The sequence below is a fragment of the Xenopus laevis genome, chromosome 7S (genome assembly GCF_017654675.1).
Source record: "Xenopus laevis strain J_2021 chromosome 7S, Xenopus_laevis_v10.1, whole genome shotgun sequence".
NCBI lineage: Eukaryota > Metazoa > Chordata > Amphibia > Anura > Pipidae > Xenopus > Xenopus laevis.
This window is the reverse complement of record NC_054384.1, coordinates 32,954,185-32,972,760: the sequence shown is the minus strand read 5'-3', so window position 1 is coordinate 32,972,760 and position 18,576 is coordinate 32,954,185. Positions and strand designations below refer to the sequence as shown.

At 38.0% G+C, this 18,576-nt stretch overlaps 1 protein-coding gene across 10 annotated transcripts in view; it reads right to left on the bottom strand.

Annotated features, from left to right (window-relative positions):
* The window catches only part of gbf1.S (golgi brefeldin A resistant guanine nucleotide exchange factor 1 S homeolog), a 144,615-nt gene that overhangs the window by 61,866 nt on the left and 64,173 nt on the right, over positions 1-18,576 (bottom strand). For all 10 annotated transcript variants that reach the window (XM_018227592.2, XM_018227598.2, XM_018227597.2 and 7 more), the window contains 2 exons: positions 17,355-17,415; positions 11,374-11,428 (listed from right to left, as the gene is read on the bottom strand). In XM_018227592.2, the coding sequence (XP_018083081.1) occupies positions 11,374-11,428; positions 17,355-17,415 (116 nt within the window). The remainder of the gene's footprint in view (positions 1-11,373; positions 11,429-17,354; positions 17,416-18,576) is intronic.

Here is an 18,576-nt window from a genome sequence, read left to right as displayed (position 1 = left end):
CCGCACTCCAGCCATCTCTCTGGCGAAGGGATGTAACTGCGCAAATTCACTAAGATGCGGATTTTACTGAACGTTACCTCTTGCGCCAGACTTGCCTTCGCCACCTCAGATCAGGCGAAGTGCAATAGAGTAGAAAATTTAGTCTTTTCCTTTTTTCAGACTGCAAAAGAGTGTAAAATTTTTTTGGGGTAACCCGCTTCCCCACTACATTTCACTACAACATATGGCACATAAACTATACACCGGTCTCATGTGTAGGGCATTATAACAACTCTTATTTTATTAAGCTTCCCTGGGCTTATGTAATGTATTTGCTGCAACATATACGTCCATTCAACTTTAACTTCCCGCCGTATGCAAATTAGCCAACGCTAGCACAACTTCGCTCTGCTTGCCGAATTAACGCTAGCCCAACTTTGCCAGCGTTCGGCGCCCTGGATGCAACTTCGCAGGTTAGTGAATTAGCGTTGTCTGAGCGAATTTTCGCCTGGCGAACCCATCTCTGGCAAATTTTCGCCACTTAGTAAATTTGCCCAAATATGTGGGCATTTTTAGACATAAATTATTGTTTGGTATACAAGTGCGTGAACTACATTTTTCTCTGGACCTTTACTATATCATTGCTACACAGATACTAGGGGGAGTTACTGCCTGGCTTACAATCGCTTTATCACTGTTTTACCCTGTTTTTAGTTAGCTGCATTCATTGGAGACGTGTAGTTGTATTTAAAAGTAGTACATTTAAAAAAGCTCCAGGAAAATAAATCTCTGGCAAAATTCCACTTTATAATTGCCAGAGAACAAAGATGCACACAAGAAAGTGCTTGAAATAGGAGGGATCCTGAGGCAAAAGGTGATTATATAATTTATTTAATTTAAAGTTTAGGCTTCAGTAGATCATGGATTTAAGTTGTTTTGTAAATTAGAATCTTAATGGGTTTGATACTTTCTACAAAATAAAGTCCAAACATATAGAGCAAATAGATCTGGAATAACAATTTCTTAACACAATTACCAGATGTTTTTGGGTACTTTACCAAACAAATTAATTAAACGTAAATACAAAACCAAAAAGAGAAAACATTACACCCATTCAATGTTAGCATTCAGCATATAAAATGACGACACTAGACCATGTATATTTATAAATATATATGTGCTGTACAGACCTACATTAAACACTGGCTTATATTTTGCTATCTTCAGTAGAAGAGGGTATATATATATATATATATATATATTTACGTATAAGCAATGGAGTGGGATCTGTTATTCAGATGGGCAAGGTAGCTGTAAATCACTGAAGGTGCTAGCTTGTTGCTGAAAACATTAAAATTTTAATTTGTTTGGGACATGTTCATGTGCTGTATAGCAGGGCTGTCCGGTAGTCCTATCAACTGGACCAGACTGCTCCTTTTTGGTTACCAATGCTTGTGCAGTACAGTTTTCATGCTCTGCATATGTTGACTATTAAAGCAACAGGTACCCACCTTCCCTCTCAGGTTCATGACTTCGTGTATATTTATAAATATTTCTGTGCTGTACAGACCTACATTAAACTCTGGCTTATATTTAAAACTGCTATCTTCAGTAGCAGAGGGTATATATATTTACTTATAAGCAATGGAGTGGGATCTGTTATTCAGATCTACTTGGGGCCTGAATAAGAGATCTTTCTGTAATAAGAAGAACCATGCTTTAAGGCTCCTAAAATGATTTAGGCTTTATTAAAAGCCAAACTAATCGGTTTGCCATCAGCATGGATTAATCCTTGTTTAGTTACCATCAATTTACTTGTATAATGGACAGCACCACTCACGATTCTCTTTTTCTTTAAAAAGCTTTTATTCAGCCATGGGCTCTGACCCCAAACAATTCGGCAAAGTTTCAGACCGTTTGTAGAAGGGGCTTGACAAAAGACCGATGGCGGTCTGAAACGTTGCCGAATTGTTTGGGGTCAGAGCCCATGGCTGAATAAAGGCTTTTACAAGAAAAAGAGAATCGTGAGTGGTGCTGTCCATTATACAAGTATTTGGCTAACAAGTTTTGAGTGGAAACTGTTGGACTTGCATCAGTGTGAAACAGCTTGAAAGGCACAGGTGCTGACTGGATTACTTGGTAGTTACCATCAATCACAAAATACTGTTTTATTACAGATTAAAGAAGATCACTAAATATGAATATATTTTTTGTTACATCGTACTCTACATACAATTAGATTAGCTTATAGATAATGGATCCCACACCTGTGGATTGAAACTTAGCAATATATTGGTGTATTTTTAACATTGTGTAACATGATAGAGAATAGTTTGTTACAAATAAATCTTAAACCAGAATGTGTTTAGTAGTAATGAACAAGGGGCATGCTGTTTTGGTAGGAATGCTGTACCTCTGCAAGACAACAATATCACATTATTTATAAATCCCACATCCTATGAATCTTTCTTCTCAAGTGACTTAAGGTAGTTGTTTGTTTTTAACTCTTGTAATAGAGGGTATGCTAACCAATTGCAGAACTTGAATTCAGCATGAAGACTAAAAACAATCTTACAGACTAATAAATAACAATGTATAGGAAGCCTGTGAGAGGGATGGAGAAAGTGGTTTTACAAGCCTTCTTACCTGAATGCGTTTGTTTTTCCAAAAGATATTGTAAGCCTCAAGGGAAAATGGCATATGCCATAATTAGTAGCTCGCTCAAAAAATACTACAGTTTAAACATTTGCATTGCGAACAGGGGACTGATCAACACAGGCGTGAAGGTTAGGGCAACACAGCATGCAAGCTAAAAGGAAGGCACTCTGAATTCATATTTCATCTGAAAGAAATGCAATGTCTAGATTTTTTTTAACCTAAAGTATGAATCCTAACACCGACTAAACCTCCTGTTATGGATGGGAGACAAAGTTCTTGCGCTTGATTATCTATCAAGACAAACTACAGCAAGCATCATCTCTATGTTCAACAAACAACCCATTCTGACAAATGTGACTTATGTAAACTCCTCTCCACATCACACTGCAGGCTTTCAGCCTTAATGGGCAAGGTAGCTGTAAATCACTGAAGGTGCCAGCTTCTTGCTGAAAACATTAAAATCCAACTCCCTTGAATTTGTTTGGGACATGTTCATGTGCTGTATTGGAGGGCTGTCCGGTAGTTAACTGGAACATACTGCTCCTTTTTGGTTACCAATGCATGTGCAGTACAGTTTTCATACTCTGCATAAGTTGATTATTAAAGCAACAGGTACCCACCTTCCCTCTCAGCTTCACTTCCAGAAGTGCTTGGTGGTGGGTGCCATTTTTTGTGCATTTCTTTTTATATGCAATGGCCCATCACAGGCACATACCAGGTACCATAATAAATACAGCCCTGCAGTATAAAAAAACATTTAGATTTTACTTTACAGCAAATGCATTTGGTCCCGACAGCCACAAGGGACCACTGGTAATTCAAAGAGAAACAGGGCCTCAAAACATTCTCTTTGACCATTGTAATTTTCAAGAAGAGGACCATCTGCAATGAGTCTAAGGTTAGCGATCATAACTTCTTGGGGGTGCCTAAACAAATAGGCACCCCAGTGATTTACACTTTTTTGACATTTAACGTTTAATAGCAAACCCATACCCTGCTTTATGCAAGTACTCACGGCATCCTGGAAAGCTAATATTTGCCTAGGTGTGAATCAAGTTTAAGGAAAGCCGCAAAAGCACAAAACTATATTTCTCAGTTTAGGCAATGTTCAGTTCAAAACCAGAACAGATGTATCAACGGGGCCTACAAGTAAACCTTGTTACAAAAAATGGAACACGACAGGCGATTCTTGATTGCAATGATACTAAAAGTTCTAGCTATGCCAGAGTAATCCTGAAGTTTAATCAACTAGACTTTAAGCAAGATATACAAAAGGAAAACTCAGCTGGCTCTAATCCCTCTTACAACATCATAAAAATGGTCTAAAGAACAGAATTTTCTGTGCTCAAAATTCTATGGTGTCAAAAGTGAATGCAGAACTAAAGCTCACCAAATGGTAGAGTTGACCTGGGTGTAGAAACCCCAGGTCCAACACTTAAGATTAATCAATTCAGTTAAGGTGGCCATACACGGAGAGATCAGCTCGTTTGGCGATGTCGCCAAACAAGTGGATCTCTCCCCGATATGCCCACCTTGAGGTGGGCAATATCGGGCTGATCCGATCGTGGGCCCTAGGGCCCAATGATCGGATCCTAATGATGGGTAACTGGCGGTCGGATCACGGGACCGCATCATCGAACAGATGCGGCCGCAATTTTTAGTCCCGTCCGATCGACATCTGGCCGACTTTCTGCCAGATATCGATCAGGGAAGCCTGTCGGAGGGCCCCATAAATGGGCCAATAAGCTGCCGACTTGGTCTGTCGGCAGATTTATCGGCCCGTGTATGGCCACCTTTAGACTTTATGTGCATTGAAGTCAGCAGATAGCGTACTCACCGAATACGGTAAATGGCCTGGGTGCTGTGCCCCAAACCCGTAGCTTAGGCGATAATTCAATCAAAGAATGTACACGCACTCCTGCCTATGATTACGTATCCTTCGATATGAAACGCGTTAGGACGTGTAGCTTTTAACAACATGGAATTAAGCTTCTTTTTACCTCACCGGCTGGTTGCAGGAGTGCGTGGACATTCTTTGACTGAATTTAAGCAAGATATGGAAAGAAAATTTGAACAGATAAAAGCTTTTAGATTTTAAGGAATTGGGGAATTTATTTTTTATACATTTTCAACAGAGGGGCAGATTTATCAAAAGGTAAGTTGTTCCCTTGCTTGATTTCAAGTTAAATTTGTATTGCCCCTAGAAGATATTTTTTTTTTATTGTTTTATTTCTGTGTTTTTTAATTATATTAACAGTGACATAGTTTGTTCCAGACAAATACTTTTACAATATATACAAAATATTTTTTTTACTTTTGTCAAATTCTTATAAAAATGTTATCACCAGGTTTGAGATGGATGGAAACCATAAAAGAGAAGAGTAAAAACAAAGAATATTTCAGCTTGCGCAATTACTATTATTATACGAATTTCCCAAAGGCATCCCAAATAAAATTTTTAACAGGACAAAAACAAATTTAGGTAATTCAATAAATCTGCCCCCTAAAACTCTGTCAAGCATACTAGAAATGGTGCTACTCAGAGGAGTAGAAAAAGTGCAAAACTAATGCACATCTAAGTAGGAAATCAAGTTTATAAAAGTACTACCCATGACATAGGGTCCTGCAGCACAATTTACTAAATATGTCAGTAATACTTTAAATAGTACAGCTTTTAGTGAGCATAGAGCCTTCTAAGTCAGAATCTTTGTATGCATACAACGTTCTATGCCATACCACTTGCCATATCACAAGTAGATATATGCTGCACAGGCCACAGCTGAATTGCCAACCGAGTAGTCATATATATCATTTTATTTTAGGTACAGTATAAATTCCATAGCAGAAGCAACAAGACAGGTTCTATTAAACCAGAAAAGGCATGTTCAGAGCAAGTATGGAGAGAAATATCCTTATACTTTTTAAAGGTTAAAAAATAAAGAAGGAACAATATTTAAAATAGTTATATATTTTCCATTTCTAGGGTAGCATAACATTTCCACAGTTTGATATCTGTGTATGAATTGTTAGGGAAAATCAACTATTTTTTTTTTTAGCATCCCTAGATAAAACAGAAAACTTCACCAAGCTGAAAGCAACAAATAAAGGATTAATGCTTGGAGCAAGGCAGTTTGGCGGTTGTTAATTCTTGGATAGTTAGACTACCCATACAAAGGAATGAACATTTGTCTAGATTCCAGCTGTATGATTCCAAACACAGAAAAACCCCTTTGCTTCATGCATCCACCAAAAAGCCATGCCAAAGAGTTAAAGACCAGAATAGGAAAATGACCAGGGAAGCATACAAACTACACATAAAAGGGTCCTGTGTCAATACTGCATACTGTAAGGAAAAGTAGGAGGAGGACAGTGACCTTCAAGCTCTTAAAAAGATGTACCCTCTCTAACTGGTTCAGGTTTTTGGACTGTTCACCACTATTAAGCTCCATTTTGCAGAGTAGACATGGAGAGATCTACGGAAAACAGGTAAATGCATGATTTTTAGAGAGCAAAATAATGCACAAACCGAAACAAAAGAAAATGAAAAAGAAGGACAGACCTAAAGTCAGCAGATGAAATGAAACATATAAAAAATATTTGAGAACAGACTTCCTGTTAGAGCTGAAAAAACAGGTGTAATATAATTGAAAATCTGCACAAAAAAACATCACCAGTAACTGAGTGTGTTTTTTTTCATTTAGTCAAGTATAGAAATTGTTTTATACACAGTTAAACCTGGTTAACGTTATAATGCTCTTATAAATCCACCCGTAAATATAGTTAATTGAGAAGTATATGTTTTTTTCCCATTTTCATGTACAATATATGACAAGACTGAACTGACATCAATTTGCCTGGAGAAACACTATGCAGTCCTGAATTCAGGGCCGGATTTACCCTTCTTGCCCACCTAGGCCCAGCTAATGTGCCGCCAACCCCCCCCCCCCCCCCCCCCCCCCACATACACATTTTCTGGTAGTAAAATTAATTTACCATTTACAGGATTGTGTATGTTAAAGTTCATCAACCGTCAACACCTTTTTAATATAGATGTAGAGATGTGTCCCTTGTTTTTAACAAGCTAGCCTGCCTTTGTGCTCCAGTGGCAGTGGCAGTTTAAATATTAATTATAAAATAAAAAGCCCCTTTTTAAATCTTGTCAGCAGCATACAATTTATTTAGTTCATTTTTAGTTCACAGCACCATTATAGTATACTATATAAACTTACAAATGGCGAGCCAGGTAGGAGGCAATGCATGGCATTTAATCCATATTCATGAGTGTGTAATATTGTGTAGTAAATTAATTGATTTTTTGCGTTGTTTTAATTGTTGTTAACATGGATGTTTTAGCTAAAAAGATGGCCATGGTCAAATGCTCAGGACAGATTGTTAAATGTATGCAAGGATCTCAAGATCCATAGGCTAAGGCTCAAGATTATGTGGCCAGGGCAATTCATGACAAATCTCTGTTTAAGTCAAAGGGTAAAGGTGCACTGGTTTATGCTGCCTGTTGGATAGCAGAACAGTATAAAATTTTATCTGTGCAAAAAGGGAATCTTGAAGAAAAGGTTCATTGTTTAAATGTGTTAGTAGATTCTCTGAAACTTTTTGTAGAAAATGCTGCTGCTATTACAGTTAGCAACCAGCACACTACTGCAGAATACAAGCAGGTTTGCATAGAGAATGAGCAGCTCAAACAAAGGCTGAGGGATGCAGAAAGTTTGGTTACAACCTTCAGAAAAGCAGGGGCTGATCATTCAAATTGCAAATCTGAGCTTAAACAGTTAAAGGTTGAGTTAGGAGCAAGTAATAATGTTGTTTCTGCTGTTGGTGAGCAAAATGCTAGACATTCTAACAGTAAAAAAGATGAATCAGTACTTAATTTACCTAGTGTAGAATGTGTTAGACAAGCCAGGCATACTAAATTGCCCTGTAAGTCTACAGAAAATAGGACTGCAGTACGAAAGCAGGACCTTGCTATAAAACAGGTTTATAAACCTACATAACCCAGGAAGCAGCCTGGCAGTGAAAGGGTGTTTGCCATAAAGGCTACCCACCCTGAGAAACAAAGTGTGTACAGTACAGATAAAAAATGTACACAAAACAAAGTGTTTAGATGCTATGCGTGTTCCAGAATTGGGCACATAGCCAGGTACTGTACCAATCAAAATTATTGCAATAATAATAAGAATGTGTACAATGAAAATGGAAGCTGGAAGTCCTCTAGGTGGGGATTCCAAAATAAAAGCAAGAGTTGGAATACATGGATTCCCTTCCATGTTCTTAAAGCTCAGAATGAAAGGCTGAGTGAAGAGAACTCAAGTCTGAAAAATGCATGGGGAAAATTTAACAGTGAATTGGAAAGTCTCAAGGTAGAACAAAAGCAGTGGGGGGAAATAATTCTCAACTTTTAAATTGGTGCTAATGTTTTCTATGAGTTTGTTTTCCAGGATGGCAGATAACAAAAGGAAGAATTTCCCTTCCCACTTTATCTCATCGGAAAAAAAAGAGTTATAGAGGACATTGCCTATTTGTTTTGTTTTTTACTTTTTGTACTTTAGGAAAAGCCTCTAAATTTATATAGTACAGTCAGGTTGAACAAATTCTAAAATATTTTTGTTTTTTATACTTAGAATTGCCCGCACTGTGGAGTTTTGAAATATTTGCTGTGTGAGCTTTTAGAAGGGTAAAAAGCACTGAGGCATATTTTGAATTTTTATTTTTGGAGTGACGTTTTTTTACTCGTTTCAGCAGCAACAGGTTGTGAACATTTTTACATAGACTGCATGCTGCTTGATTACTTTAGTACGTGTTATGTGTTCCGGATCAAAGCAGTATTCACTCTATATTTTTTCCTTTAAAAATATTGTTCCCAAAGTTTGTCTGTCATTGTTTATATTAGCAGTTTATAATCATTTGCAGTTCTCAAGGTGGGGTGTTTTTTAAAAAAAAAACACTCCAATATATAGTCTACATGTAAAAAGTTACCAGAATCTTCTGTTCTCAGCAAATGCACAAGTGTCTTACATTGATATGCAAGGGGTTATTTACATAACAGATCTGTGCTTTGGATGTTAAATAACTCTTGTGTGGGGTCTGTCCCAAATGATCTGTCTTCTGATAATAATGCTAATTTCTGTTTCGTTGGGTTGTGATAATCAGGCATAAAACTGATATAGAGATACTGAGACAAAGGCGAGAAACATCTCACTAGTGATTTGGCCAAGATAGTGCTGCACACTTTAGTGTAGTGTATCTTCTGAATTTCCTATGGCCAGTATTGGTATTACATTCACACCTATTGCTGAATTGAGGTGCTCTTTCCAGCTATGCTGATTAATGAAATGTGCAGCAGACATTTACACCCTACCCTAAAATAATAAATATTTTCCCTGTGTGGTCTCTTTAATATGAAAACTGTTGTAAGCAGGAATGTGTTGGTTGTTGCAAACACCAAAGTGCAAAGACCATGGTTTGCTAAAAGTAGACCTGGGTGGAGCAGGGTCAGGTGGTAAGTGGGGCACAGACAAAGCAGCACAATAAGCTGGATACTAAACCTCTAAAAGTTGGGGTGTGGGCTCATAACTGGCTGAAGGGTTATACATTATGAGTATGAACAACTGTGAGTACGTGTAATTAGGTTAAAATTCAACTCACAGAACCCCAAATGTAAAATGTAAATCACTTTCAGCTCCAATACATACAGCAACAGTGTATTAATGAGTGTCCCTGCATTGGCAATGTTATGGTCTTCATTAATTTAGAGGGCTCTTTCCTTTTGAAGTCCTTCGCCCTCTAGGTGGGGATATGTAAGAAATTGCCATCTTGATTTTGTTATTTAATAAGAAAGCTGTTGTTCAGGGAACTTACATGAAGCCCTGATTATCATAACAAAAGTTTTCCTGTGACTACTAAGGCCTATGTCTGCTGTGGGAACCATAAAACTGATATTGTATGCAAGAAAACTTGCTCAACAGGATGTAGGCAAGTTGGGGTTTATCACAGCATCTTGGCAGTTGGGAGGGTGTCTGTGGGGGCAGGTGAGAACCCAGAATAAAAGAACTCTGGACAGAGGACAAAAGGGCTGGGCAGCTGAGAGGAGGCAGCTAGAGAGCTGGAGAAGCCAGAGGAGACGGGGACAAGACAACATGTGAGGAATAAAGACCAGAGGGGAAGGCAGAGATGAAGCTGAACTCTATTCCCCTGCCTTTTTGGTAACAACAATGTAGACTTGTGTAATGTGTAACTGTAAATTTTGTAATTATTGTTTAGTCTAAGTGTAATCATTTATGTATAACAATCAATTGATTTATTTTACAATATATCACTTTAATATACACTCATTGGTGTGGATTCATTGTCTGCTTGCTCAAAAGAACCAAAACCCTAGTAAGTGGGTGAGGTATATTGATATTATTATAAATAAAATATAATACACTATATAAACCTACACCATTATTATTATTTATATCATGAATGAATTAATTAATTAACGGTTTAACCTACCAACTGTACAGTTCCGCCTGTTGTGGCTGCTCTGCCTGCTGTGCTTTTAAAGTGCAGATGATGATTTCAGCCAGACAGCTAGCCAATTCACATGCACGCCTCTGCTGTTGCACTGTGCACGGCTCACAGGATGCTCCATGGCGAGAACTAGCTCCCTTCCTCCCAATCAGGCTGGCACGTGGCGTGCCTGCGTCAAGCGATGTCACGACAATGCGCGCGCATGCGTGATGATGTCACCACATGCAGCCCGGAAGGCAGGAGGAACAGATCTACTGCAGTCTGCACCGCACCACAATGTACAGCACAGCAGGAGCCCTGGTGCGGTGCCAATGCCTTCAATAAATCAGTTATTATTACACAAAAAAAAGCTGAGCTTCGGCGGGTCATGTGGGGGGCGGGTTTTGGGTTTTTACAGTCTACTACAAGTTATATAGAAGATTTTAGGGGCGCATGCTTGCCACCCCTAAACATCTTGTAGCCCTAGGCCCGGGCCTAGGTAGCATCTCCCGAAAACCGGGCCTGCCTCAATTGGACTAATGGAGGAGTCATACCAGTTCACTTAAATTAGAGATTGAGCTGCAACGATGATGCAAAGTTTCGAAAAGTCACAATGGTGCATAAATATAAAGCCAGGGACTTGCTGCCACTTTGTCACTGACAAATTTTCACATTTTTATTTTTTATTATGGAATATGACAACCAACTACTAGGAAGGTAGTGCAGATCTGATTTCTGCCAAACACTTAATTTTAAATAGACTTTCTTATACAAGCAAGAATATAGATGATATTCATCTGCAATAAATGTTTGTGTGTGTACGTGTGTGTGTGTGTGTGTGTACGTGTGTGTGTGTACGTGTGTGTGTACGTGTGTGTGTGTGTGTGTGTGTGTGTGTGTGTGTGTGTGTGTGTATATATATTATATATATCTGCAAAACACTCATAATAAAATCCCAGTTGAGAAATGAATATTGGTTCTTTGATCATACTTGAAATTTTATATATATATATATTTACAGCATCTACATTTTTATTAGGGAGCAAAATGTTATTACCTATTGTAGATAACAGCAGTGCAGAAGGTACTGACATTCTCACATGGATAATTATTGCTGAATAAAAAGTAAAAGTGCACTGTTCATTACTACAAAACACAGTTAAACATAACGACAGATATACTAAATAAATGCCAACCCTGAAATTCACAATTTAGAAACAGAAATCCCACCTTTTTCATGTTAGTTCCAATGTAACTCTTTGCTTCTTCCTTAAATTGCGGTAACCTGAAAAACAGAAAGAAAGAAAATTGCTGTCAAACTCAGCTGTCTTGGTTCTTTAAGGCAAAATATCATAGCACCTTTATTAACTGGATTAACATATTTTTAGCAAAACGTGAGTAGTTGGCTACACTGCATTCTATTTAATTCAATATGTTTTGATGAAATATCAATAACCAGTCAATCCACTTTGCTTCATAAACTATAGCTAGATTATTTTCATGGGGCTGGTGTTTTGAACACTCATTTAAAACATTATACCACTGCCTTTAATAAAATTAACAGAAAGCAAAGACCAAGAGGAACAAAAATCACTTGCATACAGACACAAGTAAATAGGAATATCAGATTCCATGGGTGTCAATCTGGCATTTTGTGCCACTGAGAAAGGCACTTACATTATGAATTGGAGCTTGCTGTCGCGACATTAACAACTTGGCTTGCACAATAAAATTGCAATTCATCAAACTTTTTTTTAACCCCTACAACAAAAGTAAGAATGTTCAATGCCTTTTATTTCCCCAAATCTAGGGCAATATGAAAGAAATTTTGTTCACAGGAAGATACGAAAAAGCTATAACAACAATAATCTATCAGTTACGTACATGCTTAGCGCTTGTTGAACTATTCTAAAGGTATATTAGCCCTGCGACAATCCTTACAGCTGCCAGAATGAGCTCCGCATTTTTAGTTTACTGATAAACCCTTTCCTCCTGTCCAATAGCCAACAGATAGATGTAGCTTGTTTTAGAGTCCTGACCCGCAACCCACAACCCGCACCCCGCATACTTACCCGCTTGGACCCGCTACCCAACCCGCAAGAACATTATCCACAACCCAATCCGCGACTAGCTGACCCATCAAGAAACAGGAAGTGCTGTCATTGTAAACTGGAAGTGACATCATTAATAGTTGGCGTGATCCGAAGAAAAGGAGTAAAACAGGAAGTGCTGTCGTTGTAACCCGGAAGTGACATCATTTGAAGTAGGCGTGATCCGGAAAAAAGGAGTAAAACTCGCTATTGAGAAGACCCGCGATCCAACCGCAATCCGGAGAACTGCAACCCGCGTCTATACTCGCTCCCCAAACTTCTGCAACTGCAGGGTTCCGCTGGTTATTGGCGGGTACCCAACCTGATGCAGGACTCTAGCTTATTTATACTAGGGTCACACGGAAATACCCTGGTTGATTTCAGCCCTAACCACGGGCAGTAGCCTCCTCTCTTTTCTGCATTCAAAAGTGTTAAATTGGCTTCAGCGCCAATTGAGCCAAAATCTGCCAGAGTCTGTTTGTCTGCAGATTTCATATTTGAGAAAAATCTGGAAGTTGTGTAAAGTAAAGGCAAAAAAAAACAAGAACAGGAAAAAAAATAAAAAAACTTTGTTGGGAAAGGAAAACTCGATTATCAACATGTTTGAATGCTGAATATACACTTCCCATTGACTATGTTTAAGAATTATAAAAATGTGTGGAAAAAATCATGATTGTAATTTTTGCTGTAACTTGCTCAGATAACAGCAAAATTGTGGCAATGACTATTAATAAATCTACCCCAAATATTCCTAAGAAAAAATTAAGTATATTTGGTATATGATTTATTTAACATGCATTTTGGTGGAATTGGGTTATAAACCTATTCCTGAAAGGAAGGAAGGCCACTCAACTGAATAAATATTATTCCCAAGGGAAGCAAGCCCTTTTTTCCTCAAATAGGCTAGCGCATATTCAGTGGCTGAAGTTTGTTTGCAAGAACGTTAAGGGGCAGATTTATCAAGGGTTGAATTGAAAATTCGAATTTTCAATTCTAATTTTTTGATTTTGTTATGATCAAAACTGTCAAATTAGACTAGGGAGTTATTCAAATTCGATTAGAGTTTTTTTAAAATTCAATTTCGATTTTTGAGATCTATCATACTGGCCCTTTAAGAATTCAAATTAGACTATTTGCCACCCAAAACCTGCCGAATTGCTGTTCGAGTCAATGGGAGAGATCCAGGGATCAATTTGGAGTTGTTTGCAGCCTTCCTGACATTCAAGTTTTTTTCAGAGAAAAAACTCAAATCGAATTTGATTTAGTTTTCAGGTAGATTTAATTCATCTGAGTTTTAAAATTCAGTTTTTTAAAATAAATTTTGATTGGTCGAATTTCGAATTTATGGAAGTTTAGGGGAGTTCTAAAAACTCACATGAATTTGAAATTTGACCTTAGATAAATGTGCCTCTAAGTGTGGCAAAATATCTGTTTATGAGCAAAGCTGTCAATGTCTATTATTAAAGTCTTGGGGGGTGTTGAATGTGTTTTTTTTTTTTTTAACCAACAAAATTAGAGAACTAAAGCCTAACTAAAGAAGTAGGGTAGAAATGTTGTACATTATGTTTTGGGCTTCTGAACCAGCCCAAGGCAACCACAACCCTTTAGCAGTAAAGATCTGTGTCTGCAAAGATGTCCCAGTAGCTCCCCATCTTCTTTTCTGCTGATTCACTGCACATGCTCTGTGCTGCTGGCACTTACTGAGCTTAGGGACCGACTCAAAATATGCAGTAAATTTAGAATATAAATGTTAAAATATAAGGCTTAGTGATTAATACAAACAATTACTTCGTGGCAGCACAGAAACCAGTGCAGCGGACATTAGAATTTAATAATCAGCCTTGTAGCATAAGCTTATATGACAGGATAAACTCATTTTCTGCTTGAAAATTTGTGACAACCCCTAAGCTTAGCTTCTCAACACCTGCTCAGAACCCACTGAGCATGTGAGTATCTCAGACTCTTTCCAAGATGGTGACCCCCTGTGACAAGTTTGCAATCCTGGACCATTGCTGCTATTGAGAAGCTGAAACTTTAACCTGGTGCAATAAGGTCATTATATAAAATATGGCATTTTTAGCCATTCATTTTTAGGGTTTAGTTCTCCTTTAAGGTATTAACATACAGAGACTTCTGGGGGGGGGGCAAACTGTTAGGTTGAATAAGTACAATAATACCGTATTACAAATCTTAAAAATGTAAAAAAAAGTTTATTTGGAAAACAATTAATCCTACATTTTGGAGGATATCACAAGAGCACATATATGCTTAATATGTTGTGCAAATTATGGAATATGTCTTGATATGTCTCTAACTTCACTGTGCTAACTACAAGGAATGTTGGATTAAAAAGGGTAGGTAGACTTGTAGTTCATGTAGTTCATGTAGTACTTGCTGGTACAATTCACAATTCATAGTTCCATCAATGATGGTAAGCTGTCCTGGGTCCCAGGGGCAGCAAAGCAGGCCAAAGCCAGGATAAGGGTCTTGTAATGAAATGCAGTTTTGCCAAACATAATACTTTTCATTGAACCCCAACAGTGTTACTGTGATTTCATTTGTCCACAGAACATTTTTAGAATAGCCTATGACCTATCCACATGGTCTTAAAGGGAATGACAACCCAAAAAAAATGTTTTATTTTGCCTAATTAAAATATAATTCTAAGCAACTATATATTAATTACACATGTTCTATGGTTTTTTAAGTTATTTGTATATGTATTGCTATTAAAAGTGTTTGTCTGTCCTAGTCTCTTTCCTGGTGGCTCAGACTGTTGATACAATGTTTAGAATTGTTTTCTTTAATTAGGCTGATTTTCATTTAGGGGTTGACTTGCCCTTTAGGCAAACAGTACACGAGCAGCATTATTTTTTGGATGGTATTAGCTTTATTCTTGCAACAAAGTCATGTACATAATCAGTGTTCTCCAGATGGTGGACTCAGTCTCTTCCCACAGTCAGCAAAGATAACGGGTAAAAGGAGACATATTATTTACATATTTGCTTCATGGGTGCATGATGCCAAAAAGGATGGATTGCGCCCAGGCCTGCACAAAGGAAAATGTAAGAAGGCTTCTGTGCTCTGTGTTTATCCTGTGAGTACAGCGCTGCCTGTGTTTGCTAGTACTATATTCATGCCGGGTCAGGGAGGGCACATAAGTGTCCTGCCCCCATAACTTGCTTGGTTTAGAACTTTCACATTTGCCACAGGGCTGCCATCAGGAATCATGTGGCCCCATACTACTAAGACAGCGGGCATCTCTCACACTTGGGGGCCCAATTATTAATCTGATGGAAAATGAAGAAGCTACAATGTCCCAATGATGAAAAAAGGGCAGTGCACATATGGTATGGCCCACCCAGTCACACCTCATTATTTAAAAATCCCACCCATGATCCATACCAACTCACCCATACGCCTGCCCTTTTACAAACCACAAATCAGTGGTTTTACCTGTCTTGGGCCCCCACATGCAAAACCCCCTGTAACTCCTACTGGCAGCCCTGATTACAGCAATAGCATCTTTAAACATCAGCCTAGGTTTGTAAGCCCTCAAGAATAGCAATTTTGTTTCTGATTTCAATCTGGGCTAAAAATCTACACTAAAATGGACTAGTAACTTTAAAAAATTACAACGTTAATGGCAGTGGCGTAACTAGAGTGTGCCGGGGCCCCCTGCAAAAAAACCTTCAGAGGGGCCGGCGTACTCCTATCCCCACTTCCCGCCCATATCCCACCCCGACTTCGCCCACATCCTGAATTGCATCCCCTTCCTCGCCGGTAAGAGAGCAACTGGGGAGATGGGAGTTTTCTTATTAGCTATAGAAGAAGTAGACCCCCCTGCGACTGCTGGGTCTGCTTCCTCTATAGTAACGCCATTGGTTAACGGAGCTCCACATAGATACCTTCCACTACAAGTCACTGGTGTGCAAGTCCTAATCGTCTGAGCTCATTAGCCCACTAGCATGCGAGTATCCTATAGCAGCTTTGCCTTCACAGAGAGAAAGGTAGGCTGCAGTTCCTTGTCAGGAACACTCTGAACGCCAACCTACAGTGCTGTGAGCTGAAACCTCTCATGCACAGTATGAGAAAGCAACCAGAAGGAATTGCAACATTATTTTGCTTCTAGAAAAGCTCAAAACACAACTTTTAAAGGCACTTACCTTTTGTTTATAGCGGAGTATAACAAAATGGCAAATACTTGTTTTTAAAATGTTATGTTTCTTATAATTGGAGAAGACACACACACAATGATATACTCCCCCTCACTCACGTATGTGTGTACTACTACAATGCTGAGTTCAGAAACTGATGTGAATGAAATAACAATACCATAAACTGTCCATAAAATTACAGAGAGGCCAAAAAATCTTGGCAGGCTCATGTGGGACATGCATTTCCCATTAACTGCTATTTTCTATGGTCCACAACAATGCCCCATGATCTATGACTCTGTGTCACACAAATCATTATGTGAAAGGCTTTGGAAAAACAAAAATATATATATATATAAAAAATATATATATATATATATATATATATATATATATATATATATATATATATATATATATATATATATATATATATATATATACACACACACAGGAATTTATATAATATACCTGTAATGCATTCACGACTAAATCCATAAGTACCATAATTAAAAGTTATTTTACAGCTTACATTAAAAATAAAGAACAAATGGCAGCTGATAAAGCAGTACATAATGGGAAGAGGTTTAACATTATTGAGCTGAAATAAGGTAAAAATACACAATGCCAAATTTAATGTGCTATTCAAGTACGCAGATTTAGATTGCATAAATATTTCCTTTGTACTTTCCAGTACTTAAATTTAATTGCTCTGGAAAGCATAATTAGTTTGGAATAATGACCAATACCGTTTTACAAGGGATTTCCACAAAGTAAAGGGGCAAATGCAATTTATAAGTATGTGTTTTATGCCCTGCACTTGCTTTAGAGTAGACCGCCCATCCTCAAAGAAGACAGATGAGTGTCTGCGCATCCTGCCCTGTGGAGCCAGAATAAGTGCATAATATGCCAGTCCTCAGGGGGGCTGTGTCAGCAAGGCACAGGCAAACACAAGAGGGTTTACCTTGAGAAGAGCAGCTGCACCATGTCGACAAGAGTGTGCTCTGCAGATTTTCTCAATAACTCTATGAAGACAAAAACAAATAACACAGGTGTCATTATGCTGTGTGATATTATCAAGAGGATTCTGCAAGCGGACTCCCCTCCAGTCCTTGTTTACAAAGGATTACGGCAAATTTATTAAAACCAAGCCCAATCTACCCCCCAACAGCACACATTGTATGGAAGTCTTGGGGACACCAGATGGTGCTGTGGAGCTAGAACAATAGATTTGAATGGTCTGATATAGAAAGCAGATTTTTATTGAAAATCTCTCGGTGTCATTTCAGGAACACTTAATTGTTAAAGTTCTGTTAATTATAATTAAAAAAAATAAATTTCACTCACATATTTTTAATAAAAACAGAAATATTGAACAAAGCATAGCTTGTTGTTTTAACTGTTAGTTATAAGAAATATATCCCTTTGCTTAGACAGTTTAGCTTGCTAATACCATTTCTAGCAGGATTATTAACTTTCTAGCAGTTTTCATTTGTATCACTTTTTATAGCACTTTTATTCTGTATGCCTGTTTTACAGCAACGGAGGTAGTCATGGACAGGGCCAATAATTATACTGGAATATTAAAAGATGTAATGACTTGCACAAGCAAGTAACATAGGGTCTCTAGAAATCCAGCTCCTCTTATTTAAGCAATACTTCTTTGGGGCTTAAACATTTAACAATTATTCTAAAAGAGCAATAATACTGCAAAAAAAAAAAAACCAGTGCTATACAAATTTCGCAGATAGCGTACAATTCTTATCTGCTGCAGGTTTGATGCCATTTAGAGTTCTGCCGCACTGGGTTGTTTGACGACCAATATAATGGATATCAGTTCCCCTGACAGCTATGGGATAAGCAAAAGTAGCCCATCAGTGTAGCTGTTCTTTGCATTTCTCTTTCCTATAAGATTTTAGATAATAATTTGTCAGTAAACACATCATTTTATGTAGTGAGATGTCAGTGTTTTTGAGTGGTAAGGTCTATGTTTAAGTCTCAGTGGGGATCATTTATCAACACTGGGCAAAATTGCCCATGGCCAATTACCTATGATTAAGTACCTTGCAGGCACGAAATACGTAGGGCCTATGGAGATGCATTTATACTTTTAACTATGATTAATAAAGACTTATTCTTTTAACATACTTTTGGCCCTGTGGATTCCTCAGAGTGCCGAATAGTGC